Source organism: Pollicipes pollicipes, unplaced genomic scaffold (assembly GCF_011947565.3).
Source record: "Pollicipes pollicipes isolate AB1234 unplaced genomic scaffold, Ppol_2.1 Scaffold_4002;HRSCAF=4701_pilon_pilon_pilon, whole genome shotgun sequence".
NCBI classification, from domain to species: Eukaryota; Metazoa; Arthropoda; class Thecostraca; order Pollicipedomorpha; family Pollicipedidae; genus Pollicipes; species Pollicipes pollicipes.
Genome location: NW_023596420.1, coordinates 23,335,605 through 23,355,658, shown reverse-complemented (window position 1 = coordinate 23,355,658; position 20,054 = coordinate 23,335,605). Strand labels below are relative to the sequence as shown.

Below are 20,054 nucleotides of genomic sequence, written 5' to 3'. Positions count from 1 at the left end.
ATATATATATATATATATACGTATATATACATATTTAAGTGCCAATTTACATAATTTTGTAACTTGTTAGCTTATAACGTTGTAATTTGACAGATGAGGTCTGTGCATACAGCTGTAGCGCATATTCCGGACTACAGCGGTATATGTAGGTACAAAGCACACTGAGCATATTTCACTGGTGCCGTCTACTTGAGAGGCGTCAGCAAGCAGGTTGAGTACACTGCATAACTGATCGTAAATTGTTGCATTGTGCTTTCGAATAATCTAACCACCACTGAAAACAGTATGTGTTTGAGCAAAAGGCATCAATGAATAAATATTCGCTCCAATGTTTACCTCTTCCCTTCTACCTGAACCAATCTTTTTTCATTTATCAGCAATTCCAACGTTTATTAGAATCGGCGATATCCTAGGCGCTCTATTAATATGCTTGCCTTATCCCCACCGGCTCCCCGACTCCACATATCATGGCAAGGTTCATAGCTTCAGGAATGAGAGCACATCTTCATGGAGGATATTATCAGATTACGAGGTGCAAGAGCGGATTTGTTGTCAGGGGAATGCTTTCATGGAATGCTCTCATCCCAAATATACGTGGAGAGGCTTCATGTGTATTTGCATTGAGATGTTGCATTAGACTAAAACGGGCAATTAAAGCATGTTCCTTCGTGTGACTTGAATTTTTCATGAGCCGCCGACTTCTGAAGCAGTCAAATCCACCGCCCCACGTACCGTAGATTCCCAAGCTTAATCCTTCAGGCACAGTGCGGAAGCAAATCCGCGGAATGATCCAAATCAAACAGTTATAGAACGTGGGGCGCGTCGCCTGCGAGCCGTCACATCACGGATTCACGCGAATTGGGCGAGCTCGCGGAACCGCTACAGCCCGCTGACGCAACTGAGCCGCTTAGTAAGCAGTTCCAGCGAGACACCGGTCGATGCGTGCCTGGGCATTGTGGGCTCGTGGCTGCGGGGGTGGGACTATGACGCGGCCGCGCCGCGGTCGTTCCGGGCAGCCGGGGTGGCGCCGCTCCGCCGTATTTACCGGGCCGTGTCGGCACACCTGGCGCCGGCCGGCGAGCCCGGGCCGGCCCAATTGTCGGAACGGGCGGCCGCCACCTGGAAGTATTGATCAGCGCCACATACCAGGGTCTGGCTGTCGGCCGCCGGCAGACGGCACTGACGCTGCCGGACGCCTGTCAACGGCGCACGGTCGCCCCGCGCTCCGGCTAGCGGCTCCACTCCGGCGGCACCCCGGCAGACTCCGGCGGCACTCCGGCAGACTCCGGCGGCACTCCGGCAGACTCCTGCGGCACTCCGGCTGACTCCGGCGGCACTCCGGCTGACTCCGGCGGCACTCCGGCTGACTCCGGCGGCACTCCAGCTGACTCTGGAGGCGCTCCCGTGACACCCAAACAGCACTCCGGCGAGCCCCAGGCGACATTTGGACGGCGCTGTGCCGACAATCCGGTGGTGCTCAAACGACACTCTGGAGGAGCTTTGGCGACACGCGGTTCAGCCAGGAAGGCGCTAGAAGGCCGACGATCCTCAGACAGGCTCTGGAGGCCGACGAACAGAGCAGGCCGCGGAGTGCGCCAGCGGAGGGGACCCCAGGGCGTCACGTCCTCGGCGCGCGCCGACTCGGGGATCGGGCGGTCTGTGGCAGCTGTGACCTGCAGCAGCAGTGACCCTAAGTGGCCTAGAGCGCCAGTGGCGAACGACCTGAACGTGGTGGTGGTGATCTGCCGTGACTGGAAGTGGCCGAACGCAACAGGCCGGACGTCGGACATGGGCTGCGGCGGCTCCAAGTCGGTGGCGGCCGTCCAACCTCTAGACGACGAGGCTGAGAATGTCTCCAAGGTTGAAGTGCTCAAAGGTGAGCACATGCCAGTGCTTGATGCTGAGCCAGGCATCGTTGACTCGTGTACATGCCTCATGTGCAGGTCTTCTGTCGCTGACAGACCGATGCAGTCAGCATCTTGCCTCCGAAGAAGACAGCAACGAAATTTTGTGATCGTGAGGGTGCTGCCAGCTGGACCAGCGATGCATTTCATAAATTATCTTACAGCGATGGTGGTAGAGCTGCTTTCCCTTCGCGTAGATCGCATCCAGTAATGCTGTGTCGACACAGTAAGTGTCCGGTCAGTGGTAGTGGTAGCAGTGGTAACATAGTCGCAACAGGTTGAGCTTTTGTTATTGTGCTGACAACCCCAGCATCTGGAAAGTGGTGTTACTGGACTGTGAAATCATGTAAAACAGTCACTGCAAGCTTCTACTGGCGGGCAGAATCGGTGGTGTACACGCTTAGATGCCCTGGACGCGTTTCGTTGCCTTTACTAATTGCCCCACTCCTACCCCAGAAAACGGCGTCAGCGATGGTCTGGACAGAATACAGAGCGTACCGAACAACCATATACCGAACGGAAGCCCGGCGGACCAGCCAGACCAGACCAGCACGCAGCTAAACCCTGCCAGCCCGCCGCAGCTGCTGCCCGTCAAGCAAGGTGAGCGAATCAACGGCTGGTGCGCGACGAAAACTCCGGTACAGGTCAGGGCAGGACAGCAGGAGCCGGGACTAAGGCACGTAAGAAGCCACCTATGGAAAGTCATAACGGGTACACAAAAGCCTCGTGCATCATCCAGCTATTGGCTCCTCGAGGCAGGGTGTTTACCTGCGGGGAGAGAGGCGTAAGCAGCGCCAGTCATATTCATCGGAATGTTTTGACCACTAAACCTTGACTTTATCACCAGGGACGACCGTGGGGACCACCATGTCATCGGCTTAACCTCAAAGTCGTAGCTTTCTGGTGACCTTCGTGCTACGGACTGTAGTGCACCAGCTGGACTTTGTTTGTGATGGCGCTCTTCTGTGATGACAGGTCTTCTGTGACGAATTGGAACGCCGCCAGGATTTATGACAGGTCTTCTGTGACAAATTGGAACGCCGCCAGGATTTATGACAGGTCTTCTGTGACGAATTGGAACGCCGCCAGGATTTATGACAGGTCTTCTGTGACGAATTGAAACGCCGCCAGGATTTATGACAGGTCTTCTGTGACGAATTGGAACGCCGCCAGGATTTATGACAGGTCTTCTGTGACGAATTGGAACGCCGCCAGGATTTATGACAGGTCTTCTGTGACGAATTGGAACGCCGCCAGGATTTGGCGTCAGGAAGAGCTAGTCAACACCCAAGGGAGCAAGCACTGTTGTGGAAGGGCGACTAGCAAACCATGAGTGTTACAGGGCAAACAATTCAAACAGGAGAATCATTGTTGGTGCTATAGGCGCTATTCATGTAGAGGACTTCACGGATCGGGGAAAATGGCACCAGTAGTGTAGTGGCTAAGCTGTGTGTATGGGGGAGTTCACGGATCAGAGAAAATGGTACCAGTAGTGCAGTGGTTGAGCTGTATATCTGGGAGGACCTCACATATCGGGCAAAATGGTACCAATAGTACAGTGGTTAGGCTGTGTGTCTGGGAGGACTTCAGAGATTGGGTAAAATGGTACCAGTGGTGTAGTGGTCAAGCTGTATGCATGGGAGGAGTTCACAGGTCTGAGAAAATGGCACCAATTGTGCAGTGATTAAGCTATGCGTCTGGGAGGGCTTCACAGATCGGGCAAAATGGTACCACTAGTGCAGTAGTTAAACTGTGTGACTGGGAGGACTTCACAGATCGGGTAAAAGGGTATCGGTAGTGCAGTGGTTAAGCTGTATGTCTGGTAGGACTTCACAGATCGGGTAAAAGGAAACCAATAGTGCAGCGGTTAAGCTGTGTGTCTGGGAACTTTCGGACTATGGGGTTGATTCCATGCGGTGCCTGTCAGGGTGAGAGGAAGACACTGCCATTTAGCCTAAACAGCTGAGTGCATTTTAAAGCCTCAATGTCACAACGTCAGTTTGGCTAAGACTATGTTACACACATGTAATGGATAACGGGCTGGGTTGATTGCAAATCTTCGGAAAATTACTGGTATGGGCACAGGTGGGTGGGTGCGACGTTTACGAGGTTTTAGGAATGTGTCAAAAACATGCATTGCTATCGGCTGTGCTTTTTAGTCATAAGTAGCTCCAATTACACTGTTTTGGGGGGTTGTCAACGCAAAAAATGAAGTTTGTGCGCAAAGTTGCATGATGATGTATCGCAACTTTGAACTTACGCGCTCCAAAAAAGCAAACAAATTGGTCATGGTGTAATGCGCAGCGGATGGGTATGATCAGCATGGAACTTTAAGCAATCTACGCGCCATAACTGATATCCTATCCTTTCCAGGACATGGTGACCTTGAGTCAGGCCAAACGTCACCAAAAACGTCCAAAATACCAACATTGGTTGCAGACAACCCAACGCTCCGAGCCTATGACACGGATCAGCATTAAAAGTTTACCAATCGATATGCCATAGTCGATACCCTATTCTTGCTATAACATGAGACCTTGAGTCACGACAAACTTCGGCAAAAACGCCGAAAACCACCAAAATTGGTTTCAAATAACCCCATGCTCCGAGCCTATGACCTCGATCGACACCAAACTCTCACCAGTCGATGCCGCTTAGCCGATAACTTACCCTGTCCAGAGTATGATGGCAATGGGTCAGATTAAAGGTGACCATAAATATCAAAAATCGGGAAAACGGGGCTGCAGACAACCCCATGCTCCGAGCCTATTGGACCGGTCAGCGTGAATTTTTCATTTCTCAACGCGCCATCGTCGATATCCTAACCATTCCAAAACATGGTGACCTTGGGTCACGTCAAAGATCACCATGATACCACAAACTGGAAAACAGGGTTCTATTGCACTGATCAGCAAGCAACCTTCACCAATCGATGTGCCACAGTCGATATCTTATTCCTTCAATAACATGGTGACCATGGGTTACATCAGAGGTTACGAAAACAGCCGAAAAGCATCAAGCTCTTGGCAGACAGCCCCATGCTCCGAGTCTATGGAACCGGTCAGCATGAAACCTCCACCAATCGATGCGTCATAGTCGAAGTCCTATCCTTTCTAGAACATGATGGCCTTGGGTCATGTCAAAGGTGACCATCAATACCAAAACGTTGGACCTGACCGAAGGTAGTTAAGTGCACAAAATGTGCGCTCAGAACGCGCAGTCAAAGGCAAAATACCAATGCAAGTACGCATGAAGGCCCTCCGTATATATTTGGGGTGAAAGCATTCCATGAAAGCCTTCTCTTGACAACAAATCTGCTTATGCACCTCGTAAACTGATTACGTCCTCCATGAGATGTGCTCTTATTCCCGAAGCCATGAGCCTTGCCTTGATATGCGGAGTCGGGGAGGCGGTGGGGATAGTGCTAGGATATTAACAGGGGCCCGGGTGGCCGGCCAGATACCCTTCGCATGGGTGGGGGTCAATTTGACCCCCTGAGATCTCAAAAACTAAGAAAGCTAGAGAAACCAAATTTGCAGAGTATCTTGACCTGTACGTGAACTCACTTAGATCACAGTTTGAGTTTCCTAGGTCATGACCTTCAGGTAAATAAGGTCAAACAAGGTCAAATTCCAGGATGGTCTCCAAAATACCCCCAGAACCTAGGCTACTGTTTCTAAGCAAAAGGTCACAAGCCCATTTCAGGTCAGTGGTCTTGTTTGACCTTTTGAAGGTCATGGTGACCAAAATCGTACAGACTGCTCTGAGCTTGGCATTTGAATAAGCGATACAGATTACGCTAGGCAGTGTGTTCCTAAAACCAAATGGCGGCCCAGGTCATCTTAGGTCAATGAGCTGTTCTGACCTCTAAGAGGTCAATGGAAGATATATAATGCGGTTCCTGCTGTCAATAAATTCGAAACGAGCACCAGAAACTATCCCATACAGGAAGCCCTAGAGTAATAAATCAGGTTGGTTTTAACCTTGGTCTGACCTTCATACCTGGCCTTAGATCAACGTCATTCGCTTATTCAATATTTTTTGTGTCTAAGAAAGCATCTCAGAGACTGTTGTTGTATCAGATTTTGTTGTATCAGATTGAACAATTCCCTAGAAATTGCATTCGCTGAAACCATGGCCTGACTTTGACCTACCATAGGTCAGCGACCTTACAAGGTCGCTAAATGTTTGATGTCAGACGATTTGTTACTCAATTTTCTGCAACTATGCAAAGTTTGGCGCGACTACGGCGCGCCGTTCGGAAACCATTTTGAAAAACCTTCGGGGGGGGGGTCAATTTGACCCCCTCCCCACCCAAGCGCGTGTTAATAGAGCACCTAGGATATCGCAGATTCTTATGAATGTCGGAGTTGCTGGGGAATGAATAACGCTGGGTTTAGGTAGTGTGCAGGAGATAAATATTTGGAAACAAGATTTAATACTTGTCTTCTTAACATGCATTGCTTTCAATGGTAGGTGGACTGTTCGAAAGTACCATGCAAAAATTTACGACCAGTTATGCACTGTGCTCAACCGGCTTCTTGACGTCTCTAAAGTAGACGGAACCAGTGATATGTGTTTTGTTTGCTCTGTACCTACCTGTACCGCTGTCATCCAAAGTATGCGCTATAGCTGTATGCACCGTCTTCATCTGTCAAATCCCAAAATTATGAGCTTCATCCAACAATCCAGTTCGCTATACACTTCTCGACTCAGATGGTTTTGCACCTGATAGTTGCATACTTTGCATTTGTGAGCTGTTGAAAGGTTGCTGCGTCAGCTATTACCTCAATTATCAGATTAATCATTCAACAAGAGGTGTAGCATTGCCATGTTGGAGTACAAATATTTGAGGTGAGTTGAAGTTATCCGGCATTTCAAAGCTATCGTTCATTTTATCATGCATGGGTTTCATATCGCCCCCACGCTCGCGCACTCGTGAAAGAAGTGTTTCAGTTCATTCGCAATATTACACTTAAGGCACAGCGGGCTCCCGACCACGGCTCTACTGAAGAAACATCGTTCTCTTGGAATGCAGACATGGATGGCCCTATAAATGAGCGAGCACAGCCTTGTGGACCTATATTTGCATGGAAGCCGCTTTTTGGCCACCAGTACACAGTATGGGCTCCAAACTTTGGGCAAACATATTCGTTCAGGGAAGCTCTTCCAAGTTTAATTTTACCTAGCATCGGAACTTCCCAACCTTCCGTCCTTGTGAAGAACTTGTAGTTTGTTTTGTATTCAGACGTAGTGCACCGCTTATATATTTCGGAGCCTGTTCTTCATCCATAAGCTCAGCATTAGATTTGGGGATTTACGACTAGCCTTTGCTGTTCCGCTCCCAGTTGTAGACGGTAACGCGATTTGCGTCACCATCCAAAAGCGTGAAACAGGCCTCTCGCCGCTGATGGTCGGGATTAGCATACCCTCATACAGTCATGGATCTTGCATGCAATATCGACCCAACACACGCCTGATACTGGTTTTAACAATGTGTGGTGTTAAAGCTTGGGCTGTCCATGTCTAATCGGTGTGCTATACCGGCGCTGGTATTATATCATCATACCCGATGGTTCGGGCTAAATCCGAGGCCTCCAGTCAGTCACCAGTAAATCACCAGTCACCTCCGAAGAGCCGTGCAGCGTCTCCAGGCTTCGCCTACATTGCCTCATGACCTACACCCGTCCAGTGGAACCAAATGGTTCCATAAATCACGGGTCAGTTGCTGTTTGAATGTAGTATTAATAGGCGCGGGCAAGGTATGTGAAAGCTCAACTGCCTTCAGAATTTTCAAGAGAATCACCATATAGCACGCGGACGTCAGGGGACCGCGGATGGCGACACTGGTTCTGGACACGCTCGGGTGGTCTTCCACACGTTCTCCTTGTCGCTTTCACACCCAATTAGTGAGAACACAGTTAAGTCCAGTTGACAGAATGCAGGATGTCGGCACTTGTGGTGCTGAAAGCAGCTGCTGCATCGCGTCTGCGGCGAATAACGTGTGGGTGAGCCATGCGTGTTGGTCCCATCAGCAATATTCTTTCTCCTTTGGGGAGAGCGCATTTAGCAACTATAACACAGGTACATTAGTTGTTGACCCGGCATAGGCATCCCACTATTATATTAGTAGCTTGTGACAAGCTGATTGATTGCAGGCGAGTGAACCCGTGGGTAACCGCGAACTATATTGACCGTGAACCGAGCCGAGTGCAAACATAGAAAATTGTCGTGTTTACCCACCTGGGCAAGGTGCTGACCTCCCTTCGGCCGTATCGCTGGGATACAAGCCAAGCACCCAGTCGGTGTGGAGACGTGACGCTGCCTTGTTCCTGTTGCAGCCAACGGCTCGTCGGCAATCGCGTTCGAGATTCCGCTGGAGGCGGGCGAGAGTCTGATCCAGCGGCACCCGCCCAAGCGTTTCCAGCGGCTCGAGGATAACCAGCTGACGCTGGAGATCTTCGAGGGCAAGCACGCCAACGCCGCCGAACGGAGGAGCAAGGTGCAACCCCGGGGCGGGTCGGGCCACCAGCTCTGTACCAAACCGTGCCCGCACCGGCCTGCCACACACGCGCCGTTGCATGGGCCTGATGTGCCTTTCGAAGCAGTGAGGGGAGCCTGCATGGACGAGCACATGGAGCTGGTTCTCCTGGCTCTGGGCTCAGTGGGAGTATTGTGGCAATGGCTGTTGTTGGCCCAACCCATGCCTACGAAAGTAAAGCTAATTTGTGTGCCAGTCGACAAAACCACTGTGAAAAATTGATGACCTTTGCACTTTGCTATCGAATTCGTCGCAAAATTTCCGGACATGCTTTCATCATAACTTCTCAGGACAGCAAATCGATGTTTTCATTGATGCAAGTGGAAATGGTAAAAAAAATATGACGTGCAAGTGACTGAAAATTCAAACGTATCTCGGGCAACGCTTACTGGTCTAGTATGGTCATCTATGACTAAATGAAAAATCTTAAAAAGGCGATGTCGGCACGGGTTTGGATGGTGGACAATTAATGCAAACAAATCTTCCAGCGTGCAGCGCTGATGGTGCACACACAGCGCGGATCACAGACGGATCGTTTCCTAATGTGATGTTAGGAGTGGAAATGTCTGAGACTTACTGCCACCGTCGCATGCCATCTGCAACATTAGGCTAGCGGCCTTGAAATGCCAGTCTAGCTTTGCAGCAACGCTGAAAATACGTGCATGACGATGCCCTTTAGACTGGCGCGCACCCACGGAATCTCGTATTAATAGGTACCGCGCGGTGCTAAGCTTGGCTTGTTCCATTCGACATAACGCTCTCTTCAATTCACAACGATTTAGGCCTGTCATTACAAGGTTTGAAATTCCGACCGCGCGAAATGGGATGGAGGGACAGAAAAAGTGACGTTTGGTCCATTTCGCTAACACTAACACATAGCCTGCAAGCAAGCCAAGCACCAGAACACTCTGCGAACTAACAACAAATTTACCAGAAATGCGTCTGTACAGCGGCTGCGGCGAGCCGGGGTGGCGGACGTCACCAGCAGTGCCCGAGCTGCGGTGTGGCCGCCTGAGCTGCGGTGTGGCCGCCAGAGCTGCGGTGTGGCCGCCCGAGCTGCGGTGTGCCGCTTGAGCTGCGGTGTGCCGCCTGAGCTGTGGTGTGCCGTCTGAGCTGCGGTGTGCCGCCTGAGCAGAGGTGTGCCGTCTGAGCTGCGGTGAGCCGCCTGAGCTGCGGCGTGCCGCCCGAGCTGCGGTGAGCCACCCGACCTCTGATTCCGGGCTCAGCCGACAGTCCTTGACCGCGGGGAGACACCGCGCAGAAACGCTCACCTGTCGTCCCGTCCCCGTCCCGTCCACAACCAGCAGGGCGTCCGGCCGGCGCGCTGATTGTTTCGCATCACGCATCGGGTAGAAATAACCGGCCATATTTTTCAGCACCTAGTATTATCCTGAACTGTGTCCACGTTGACACTGTTTGTACCGGTATGGCCTTTAGCCGGCTCAGCGCGTGGAAAGCTCGTGGATATTGGTCAGACACGTGGCTCATCGCTGGACCAGATATCTCAAAAACCATGTGAGTTTACAACTATCAAAAATGGGTAGCTGCTCAGAGCATTACGTCTACGAATCAGTGCAATAGCTAATTGCATCAATATGAGCAGTAAATAGCTTGAATGGAATGTCGAGGATTGGATGGGTATATATATATATATATATATATATATATATATATATATATATATATATGTATATGAAACAACGCCGCTGTGTTTACCTAAATAGCGTACGTTATATAATGTTATAGCATACAGGGGATCAGTTATCAGCCCCAAACCTTTTAAACACTGCTATATAAACGGTCGAAGCATTTATGCGATGCTACTTTACTGAATGATTTGGTCACTCAATGTCCTGAAAAACCGCATTTTTTGCGGGGATTTTGATAATTGATTACAGTTGCATTACACTGCATCCCGAATGTTAGAACGTGATCATAGGAAATTTTGTTATTAGATCTGATTCAGAATCCTTATGCTCTCCCCTACCTCCAGCGACTTTCGCAAAGTTCACCTCTGTTAGAAAGAACTACTGCCTGAATGTTTTGTGAACATTTGATGCATCTAATAATGTCAGTTTCACACCTGCATATGATATGTTTTACAATATTTGAACTTGATGTTCCACTTACGAGTCGTTCAAAGTCTCTAAAATTCTTTCAGAATCGTCCTTTCATTACAGACATATTTTACGCCTACCGATTAGTGGGTTTATAACTAAGCTAAGTAGATCTTCCGCATTTGTTTGTCCAAAACTTCATTACAATTCAAACAATCCAAAGCAATAAAAGATCCAGCAAAATCATTCCGATCTCACTTGTGTAGGTTCGCCGACTCACGTGGAACATTTTCTTGTGACTTGATGCGCGACTGTGCGTAATATGCATGTGTGTGTGTGTGTGTGTGTGTGTGTGTGTGTGTGTGTGTGTGTGTGTGTGTGTGTGTGTGTGTGTGTGTGTGTGTGTGTGTGTGTGTGTTTGGCTAGTTTTTTGTTTGTGTGTGTATCGTATATTCATTTTTCTTAAAACTGGACTGCTTCCATAATGGGCTTTTGCCTGTGATTTCTTATGTCCTAAATAAACAAATAAACAAATAAACAATAAAGTGAATGAGAAATGTTGAGAAACGTTAACTTGCTGACCTGTCAGAAGAAGGATCTTCCAACACAAAATCGAAAATGTTGCATTTTAATAGAAGCTGTCATGGCGGCTGCCACACTTGTCACAGCGCATTCTCCCTTCATGAATGACAGAAGCACACAGGAAAAAAACGCGCATATAAAATTTTGCATGGCGTGACCGCCCAGAAAAACCAGAATCGTAAGCGACACGCTCCATATCTTAAAAATAATATCGTATGGTACATTGCGGGGCATCGATCGCCACCGTCACCGACACAAATTTTCAAAATAGAAATCTAACCGCTGCTCTCTGGAACTGCTTGCACTGCGCAGGCCTTCATTATGCACAGTCAGCAGCAGCCTCTGCATACAGCCACCTCCAGTTCCCGCTGCGCGTCTAGCGAAGGGATTCTGTGACACTGCATGCCACCACGTGTGTGGCGGAGAAGAAGCCAGCACGCGATAAGACATTTGGAGCACGCCATCTGGTACTTGCACCTACGAAAGTAGAACACCTTCCTCTGTGCGCCTGACCCTGCATGCGTAGCCATTCTTGTGTCAGCCCGTATATACCAGCGCGGGGGAGTGGGCTGGGCCGCATGGCCAGCTCCTACCGCACGTGCGCCGGCTTTGTGATCGAACCCAGCCCATCGCGTGACACGGGGCAATTAAAGCTCCGGTGGGACGACCGATCTTTGTGCGCAAATGTCCCCGCGACGCATTGGGCCTGTCGTGCCACTGCTTTCAGCATGCTCCCGCGCCTGTCAGCTTGTGGTGACATGATGACAGTCGGAGGTTGGAGCGCGCTGGCCTCCGACGTGTTTTGCGCCCACCTGCCTGCGTCGGTCCCCGGGGGCCGTGGAGCGCTGTGACAGCGGGGTTGGACCGCTGACGGCCGCTGACTGCGTCCCTCCCCGCCCCGGCCCGCCCGCCGCTGTGTTCCAGCCGACTGGGGCCAGCGCCGCGGCGCGTGTCACGCTCCGCCGCCCGCCGTGTGGCCGGCAGCGCCGCCGCCACCCGGCGCCACTTTCATGCTAATGTCCCGGTGAACGGGGCCCGGTCACGCCAGCTGACCGGCCAACGTTTTTTCTCGTTTGTCTGCAGCTATTGAACCAGCGCGTGCAGAGCGCTCGGGTGCGAAACCTGCGCAGCGCCGGCCGCGCCAAGTCTCGCACAACCATGCGCTCGGACGACGACCCGGTGAGTGTCGGTGACCTGAGCTCGGGTCAAGAAATCGTCCCCCGGGGTCAGACGGCCTCCACTGTGGACTGGACGGGGAGTAATGCCCCGAGCCGATGCGTCCAAACGTGACCAGAGACGATATGAAGGACGAAATCTATCTCGCAGTACGACGTCGAATGGTGAATGATAACTGACAGGCAGATGGCGGTAATCGTACACCAGCGACTGACTGTGGTCCTTGATCGTACGGGTTGCCATGATTACGAGTGGCGTGAGTTGAGATGAGCCGCGGATTTCCGCGAAAGCGTGCTTGAGCTACTCACTACTTACTAGCGGTCGTTATGTTGCAGATCGAGGGTGGCGTAGCCGACCAGAGGAAGGACGAGTCTGAACTGTCATAGGTACGTCCTAGTCCATAGCGCATTATGTTCACCGGTTCCTCGGAGATGAACCGGTGAATGACGCGCTGCTCCTGAGCGTTGGCTGCCCATCCGCCCGACTTCGAACCAGAGTCGATCGTCTGTCTTCTTCAAAACGAGATCATGGGCCTCGTCAAGCTCACAGAGGCCACCGTTTTCGGCTATCTCGACTGCTGTGCAAGCTTCGATGGAGGACGGAGCTCGAAGTGGAGCAGTGCACGGGACTCGCGAGAGCACCGACGCCGGTACGGTGCTGGCAGCAGACGACTGCTTTTCGGCGCCTGCTCGAGCTGCTCGAGCTCGTGCTCGAGCTGAACGTGGTCACCTGAGAGGCAATCAGCCGAAAGGCACCATCAGCCAACATGCATTTCCGGCATACGGTCCAGAGCGCTTCGCCTGTGCGGACTGGGCCGGCATTCCGTCCAGAGCACTCCGCCTGTGCTATATGGGCCGGCATTCTGTCCAGAGCACTCCATCTGTGCTGCCTGGGCATGTTGCTGTGAGCTGTAAAAGGCACTAAACGTTCAGGTGACATGCTGAGATCGATTGCGAAGGGAGGTTTTTTGCGAGAGGTAGGTGCGTTTTGGTTTGACCTATACGAGACATGTAGCATGTGATACGTCGAAGATGGCAGACTGCATTGCACACTCTTGTTTGTATGCATGCTAGTCCAGGCTATCGTCGTGCTTTGTGCTGAGGGAAAAACTTTCATAATACTGCGTCAGAAACAAAACTCGGGTGAACAAGATAAAACTTCATAAGTGATCAATGCATTATGTGAAGAACTCGGTTTGCTGTGAAATGCATGGCAAATGCTTGGAATGTATCATATATGGATGTGTTTGGAAATAAACACTTGTTCCAAGTGTTTTCCCCGGCCATACGAGCCACCCAATCAGGGGATCATCAGCTGGAGTAGACCTATGAATAAAGAAAATGTCCGCCGCGATAATTCAATTTTACTACGGAATACCAAACCAAGAGCTTCATGACAGAGCTGTCAGCAAAGGAAGCGTTTTATGGCGGTACCATCTAAGGCGAACCAGCCACATTCTTGACCTATATAGGTATAGAGCCCACAAGAAACTTGTGCTTCTTTTTCAGAAAACGAGTCAAAACTTGTGTTGACGTACCGCAGCTTTTTCACTTCCAGTGAATCGGAGCGACTGGAGATGTTGCCATTTTGCGTTTTTTTTTTTGTCCGACCGGAACTCTTTGGCTAACAACTCCGCCACAATTAAAGTTCTGTCAAGTGGTGCTCACGTCAACCTGAATCCATGCTAAGGCCAAAATGTTACAGAGTCATTACAACACGAAAAGGTAATTCCCATCTAGGGGAAAGGTGTCATTTGATTGAAGGAGCATATCACACCTTTTATCATGGAGCATATCACCTTGTCGCCTCTCAACCGCGTTGGCAGCTAAATTCGGAATAACTATGACCGAACACTGCAAAACTATTGTGAGATTTGGGGCAGCGGTTTTTTTACCGGAACGTGGATGTTGGCAATAAAACAGTTCACGTATTTGTAATGTGCAGGCCAAATTGAGTATGAAAAATGAGCTGATTCTATCAAAGCTGCAAGACTTTGGGTTTGCTAATGTTTTTTTCGAAGCAAATTACCACCGCGTATTACGACGGACGAGAGCGCAGGTCGCTTGAGGGTACCCTGCAGAGTTCGATGAAATTATACGTGCTGTTCAATTTCCAATAAAAGGCTGCAGGGCTTTGCAGTCCAAATTTCAAAACTTTATAGCATAAGATAGAAGCATGGCTTGGGCCGCAGGGAAAATGGGCCATCCGGAATAAGTTTAGTTTCTAGAAATCGTTTTCAACTCCAATATTACGGAGAAAACTGTTTTTAATGAACTTCTGAAATCGGTAAACATAATAAGTGCGGCAGCCTTTTGTGGTTTTTCATTTATGCACAATCCCATCATTTTGAACGAGGGATCGTAATTGAGTAGGAGTAAGTATACACCTTAACTCTTCCGAGTTTGCGTGGTGTAAAGAAATCATGCCGCTCCCGCCAAGTTCAGGTTTCGAATCGAGCGTACAAAGATGTCTTTGCACAGAAAACGGTACAGCAGCATTGGCTGAGGGAAAGTATGTCTACCATCGTGATTCCCAGTCTCCTCCGGTTTTCCTTCAATGCTTCTACCATTCTACCGTTGGTTCTCTCGCTGTTTACAATTTCTCGTCTTGCTCTGGTGCGTTTGCAGTGCTCAGGTAGATTTGGGTCTGACTTGCCTTCATTTCAGCATTAACACGCGCCCGGGTGGCCGGCTGGATACCTTTCGCACGGGTGGGGGGTCAACTTGACCCCCTGAGATCCCGGGAACTCAGAGAGTTAGAAGCATGACATTTGCAGGGTGTGTTAACCTCTACGTGAGCTCACTTAGGTCAAACTTTCAGATTCCTAGGTTATGACCTTTGGGTCAAATGAGGTCAAACAAAGGCCAAACTCCAGGCTGGTCTCCAAAGTGCTCCCGGAACCTAGATAACCGTTTCTTAACAAAATACCACATACCCATTTGAGGTCAGTGACCTTTTTTGACCTTTTGAAGGCCATGGTGACCAAAATCATACAAGCTTCTCTGAGTTTTGCATTTAAATAAGCGACAAAGATTACGCTAGGCAGTATGTTCCGAAAAAAAACAAAATGTTGACCCGGGTCATTTTGAGTCAATGACCTATTCTGCCCTCTAAGAAGTTCACGGAAGATGTATAGTGCGGCTCCTGCTATCAATTAATTCGAAATGAGTACCAGAAACGATCCCACACAGCAAGCCCTAGAGTAATAAAACAGGTTGGTTTTGACCTTGGTCTGACCTTCATACCTAACCTTAGGTCAATGTAATTTGCTCATTCAACTGTTGTGTTGTCTAAGAAAGCATCCCAGAGCTGTATGGTTTCGTCTAACACTCCGCTGTTCCATGAGATCGAACGATTTCCTAGAAACTGACTTCGCTTAAACCATGCCCTGAATTTGACCTGCTATAGGACAGCTTCCTTACACGGTACATTTAAATTTTTGGTGCAAAAAGATCTGCTATTCAATTTTCTACAGCTATGCAAAGTTTGGCGCGGCTACGCCGCACCGTTTGGAAACCGTCCCGGAAAAAAACCTTTGGGGGATCAATCTGACCCCCACCCGAGTGCGTGTTAAGTCTTTTCCAGCAGCAGCTATGGCAACTCCGCATAAGGCTCCCAGTTCTTGTATGACTTTTGTTTGGTCCTAACACCGCCCATGCTGTTTTTTTTATATTGCATGAAAATTTTTGAACCCCATAATCATTTCGGCTATTGGCATTACCAGACCGTTAATCACCCCTTCTTATTTTTATAACTTGATTTAACAGCATTAACAGACAGGATCAGACTTATCTGAACACCATAAAACAGGGATGATGCGGATCATGCAAAGAGCCTAGAAGGTTCTACGATGTGCGTCACAGTGTCCATCGTAGATAAGGCACTTCGGGCATGTCTTATCTACAAAGTGTGCTGTTATCCATTCTGCTATCCATTCTGTTGTTATCTGTTATCCGTAACATGTACACCCGCCCTCCTCGCGCAGACGTTTGAGACTGCCGACAGGGCAAGGCGCTAGGGCGAGCGGGCCAACAACAGCCTTTTAGGAAGGCACGGTAAGACGACAAGTCCGTATCTGTGGGACAGGTACCGCACGTGTGGCCCCCGCGGCAGCCTGGCGGGGGGGGGGGGGGGGCAATACCATGGTTGCCGGTCCCCCGCGTGTTCCTGTCTTCCCATTCGTGATGTGTTCTGCGACCTGGGTATGACTACGCGTGTTCCAACCGACGAGCCGCATCGGAACCGCAGCGAAGGAGAGTGCGTCTCTATCGGGGATAGAACGGGACCTATAACTTGCGTTCCATTAGGCCAAATTTTGACTGCGCCACTGATAAAAGTGTGCGTCATTTCGAAGTAGTTGGGAAGCTTGTTCCCCGTGCCTCGAGTGAGGAGTCCAGTGTATTCATAAGAACTAGATGCCAGCATGGGCTCATTAACAGTCTGGGTGGGGCTTTAGGCTTTCCACTGAAGGTATTTCTTTCAATTTTTCCCAATCCCAAATAGGCTTTATTTCACTGAGCTTCATTTTGTAACGTCGAACCTTTGAGTGAGCGCACTTCGTACCACCTGATAACAAACACCCCGTCACGTCAAATTACCCCACACCAAAATTTGAAACTAACCACACATACGAACCTCAGTAACCGGATCATTTTAGCAACCCTTCCGTTTGGTAACCGTCAGTGCACAAGGATGTCCTGAAGCCCCTAAGATTTTTCGGCAAGTTCTTCTCAACATTTTTTTTTCGGTACTGGAATTCTGGATGCCTAATGGCGTATCACTTAAACACATGTGAAAAATGCAAGTTTCTGACCTTGGCGGTCCCTCACTTACAACTGCTTTCTGAAGGTCGTGTTGGTGAGATTTTGCTCAAAAGTGTCGACTGACGCTCCTCACTCGCTCGAAATGTTTCCCAAACATTTTTGCCGATGCTCCTCTTCTCTTGCGCATCAATATGAATTGTATTGTTATCGGTCCAGTGCCTTTTGAAGTGTAAAATTTGCATCTTCTTGGGCAAATTCGACCATTAGAACGCCATGCGACTTAACCCCAAATGACACATGCGTTACAACTTCGGTAGAACTTTCAGCCCTGTTCTCCTCATTGATGTAGCAGCTTGTTTAGCTCTCGGTTTAGCCGCACTGGCAAATGCAACGATCAGCTTCATTCATTTGACCTGGCATGGCATCTCATGACTGGTTGCATGTGACAATATCCATGAGTGTCCACCACATAAAACGTTCTAAGAGCTTTTCAACGCCGTCTTCTGCATTGCCGTAGCAGGTTTCGTACCTGCGATAACAGGAGTCTATAAAGTGGTATGTTGGCCGGTTTTATCTCATTTGGCCTGTAAAATAGAATTCATCTTTTTCAAGGCTCCCTTATCAAATGTGCGTTGACGAGAGCTTTCCATTGCCGTTTTCCACATGGCTGGCTCTAGCTTGCTCAGTTTTCGAGATCGCAGGGAACCCTTGAGCATGAGGAGTCTCTATGGTCTTAAAAAGACCCTGGAGAGGTGGAAATTTCGAGTAGTTGGAAATCTCAATGGCATAACCGTTCCAACATTTAGATTCACCGGGCATTTCATCAATTTCCGATCCCTCTATTGATTTAGATCACTTCAGTCTTGTGTTCAGATGGAAAACGTGCAAAGCTTTTAGCGAGACGGCTACGATACATCGACCTATAGTGAGGCTGAAACAGCTGTTAGTACGCAGGGAATATCTTTTCAGCGGTTGGGGGGTGGGGGGGGGGGAGATAAGGCTGCGTTCCAGTGCATTTTTATGCACTTAACATGTAAAGAAGATCCCGGGTCTCCGCTCGCAGGATGAAGTTGAAAAAATTCCTGTAGTTTGAAGATTAGGAGGAGCCTTTCTTACAGCAGGTTACATCTCCGCCATTTTCACCCTCCATCCCATGGCTCCTCACTGGTTACACCGAGTGAAATATTCCCCCCCCCCCCCTAGGTGCGCTTTGCTAAATGTACCGTCCTCGAAAGTAACGCCAGTAAGGCGCCTAATTGAGCAACAGTTGCGATACAACCAACGGGTGTGTTCCATGTCAAGCCAGTAATCCAAAGGCATCCTGGTGTACGATTTAGTTTGTTTATCAAGATGTTAGGGTCATTTGCATCCATACCTGAACGGGACGTTACGCTGCCAAAGGCCTCTCCCTCCCTCTCCTGTAATCATATATATGCTTTTAGTGCTTCCGTTATTTTCCATCACCCTCTCTTCCCCTTCATGAGTAAGGTGAGCTATGGATGACCTCAAAGTTGTGCGTCATGCAATGGAAGGAGAAGTCAGGCGTCATGAAAGTGGTTTACAATGATCAAATAAAAGTTATAATGCCAGAATGCGAATAAACAAAATTGCATTCATGCTAAGAATGCGGTAAATTTTGCATCTCGTATTTTAGCAGTGTTAAAACATTTGTCCTTTTTGCGTCGTATATGTCGCATGTCTACGAAAACAGCGAGCGGCAGTGCACGTCCTCGCGAAATCGCTGAGAGCTGCGGACTGGCCAGGAGTAGCTACGCAGTAACTGGAGAGTGCGCCGGCTGGATACGGTATTTTGGGTGATGGTGGGTTTAATGAGCCGGTGAGATAAGAGGTTCAAAAAGCGTCGTCAGTTGCCAGTCACATGTCTGACTTACCTTCGTTGAGCCTACCTTACGAGCATGAAAGCAGTGCTCGCTGGCTGTCTCAACAAGCTCAGCGTTGTGTAAAACTATTTTTAGGCCCTAGTTATGTTCCCCGTAGTTGCGACCAGGTTATGATTATGTAGAGGTTTCATTCTATCTTGTGAAAACTGAAGGATTCATGTGCTTATTGTACCTATAATAGACATAACTTTTGTCATTTGATGTATTATTTGTTGTCTGGTGTTATCAAAATAATTTGCATGCACATATGAGCATTGTGAGCCCTATGTGGTATGCCACTGAACCGGCATGAATCATGTATGTGTTTGTTGCTGAGAAGCTGCTTGATTACAGCTGTACTACCAGACACAATCCAAAAACAAGTTCTGTAATGTTTGTACATGATTGAAAGAAATTACCATCTTTTGAGTGCATAAAAGACATGTCAGAAGAAGAAGTAAACACTCATGATTAGGTTATTAATTACTTCAGTAACCAGTGACTCAAAACTTCAGCATCCAAGTGTGCCTTGTCTCCTGAATGTTATGTTCAATCACCTGCCAATGTGTAGCTTGAAAATCAATCATTCACTAGCATGAATGGTCATGGCCAGCATGAGAGAAGGGCTGCTGATCTTTTAGTGATGTGGTGCATCTGAATCTTATCATTTTGTGTTCCCCAAAGCCATTCACTTTGTTTCACTGAGCTCACTCTTAGCTCAAGCTTCATTCTTGTTATAATAGGGCTCATGTATCAAATATTGTTAAAGTCATTTGGAATAGGAGATTATGATACAATGGAAGGTATAACACTTACAGCTATTCACAACCATGCAACTGTTCCCACCTTGTCACATCAGTGGGAAAAGGTATTCTGTGGTGATTAGACAGGTAATTAGCTGCTATTCAAGTTAGTAATCTTCAGTTGGTTTTTATACTTATCAAATTCTGGCGATATCTATAAATATGTTGGTTTTGATGATATATTGCAATGATTCCTGCACATGTGGAACAGCTTGATTGTCTGACACAGCAATATTCATACTTTATTTGCATATAATGCTTACAACATGCCTCATGACTCCAAACAATGAGAAATCTGATATGATGTAAGGGGAATGAGGCAATAAAAGATGAGAGAAAGAGCATCAA

General features: G+C 48.7%; 1 protein-coding gene across 1 annotated transcript; it reads left to right on the top strand.

The window, feature by feature from the left end:
• The first annotated feature begins 1,322 nt into the window (after nucleotides 1-1,322).
• Nucleotides 1,323-12,934, top strand: LOC119093864 (uncharacterized). Its single transcript, XM_037216876.1, has 5 exons — nucleotides 1,323-1,876; nucleotides 2,361-2,504; nucleotides 8,246-8,406; nucleotides 12,168-12,263; nucleotides 12,596-12,934. Exons 1-5 carry the CDS (start codon nucleotides 1,789-1,791, stop codon nucleotides 12,644-12,646), a joined length of 540 nt encoding a protein of 179 aa, XP_037072771.1. The 5' UTR covers nucleotides 1,323-1,788; the 3' UTR covers nucleotides 12,647-12,934.
• Nucleotides 12,935-20,054: the final 7,120 nt, after the last annotated feature.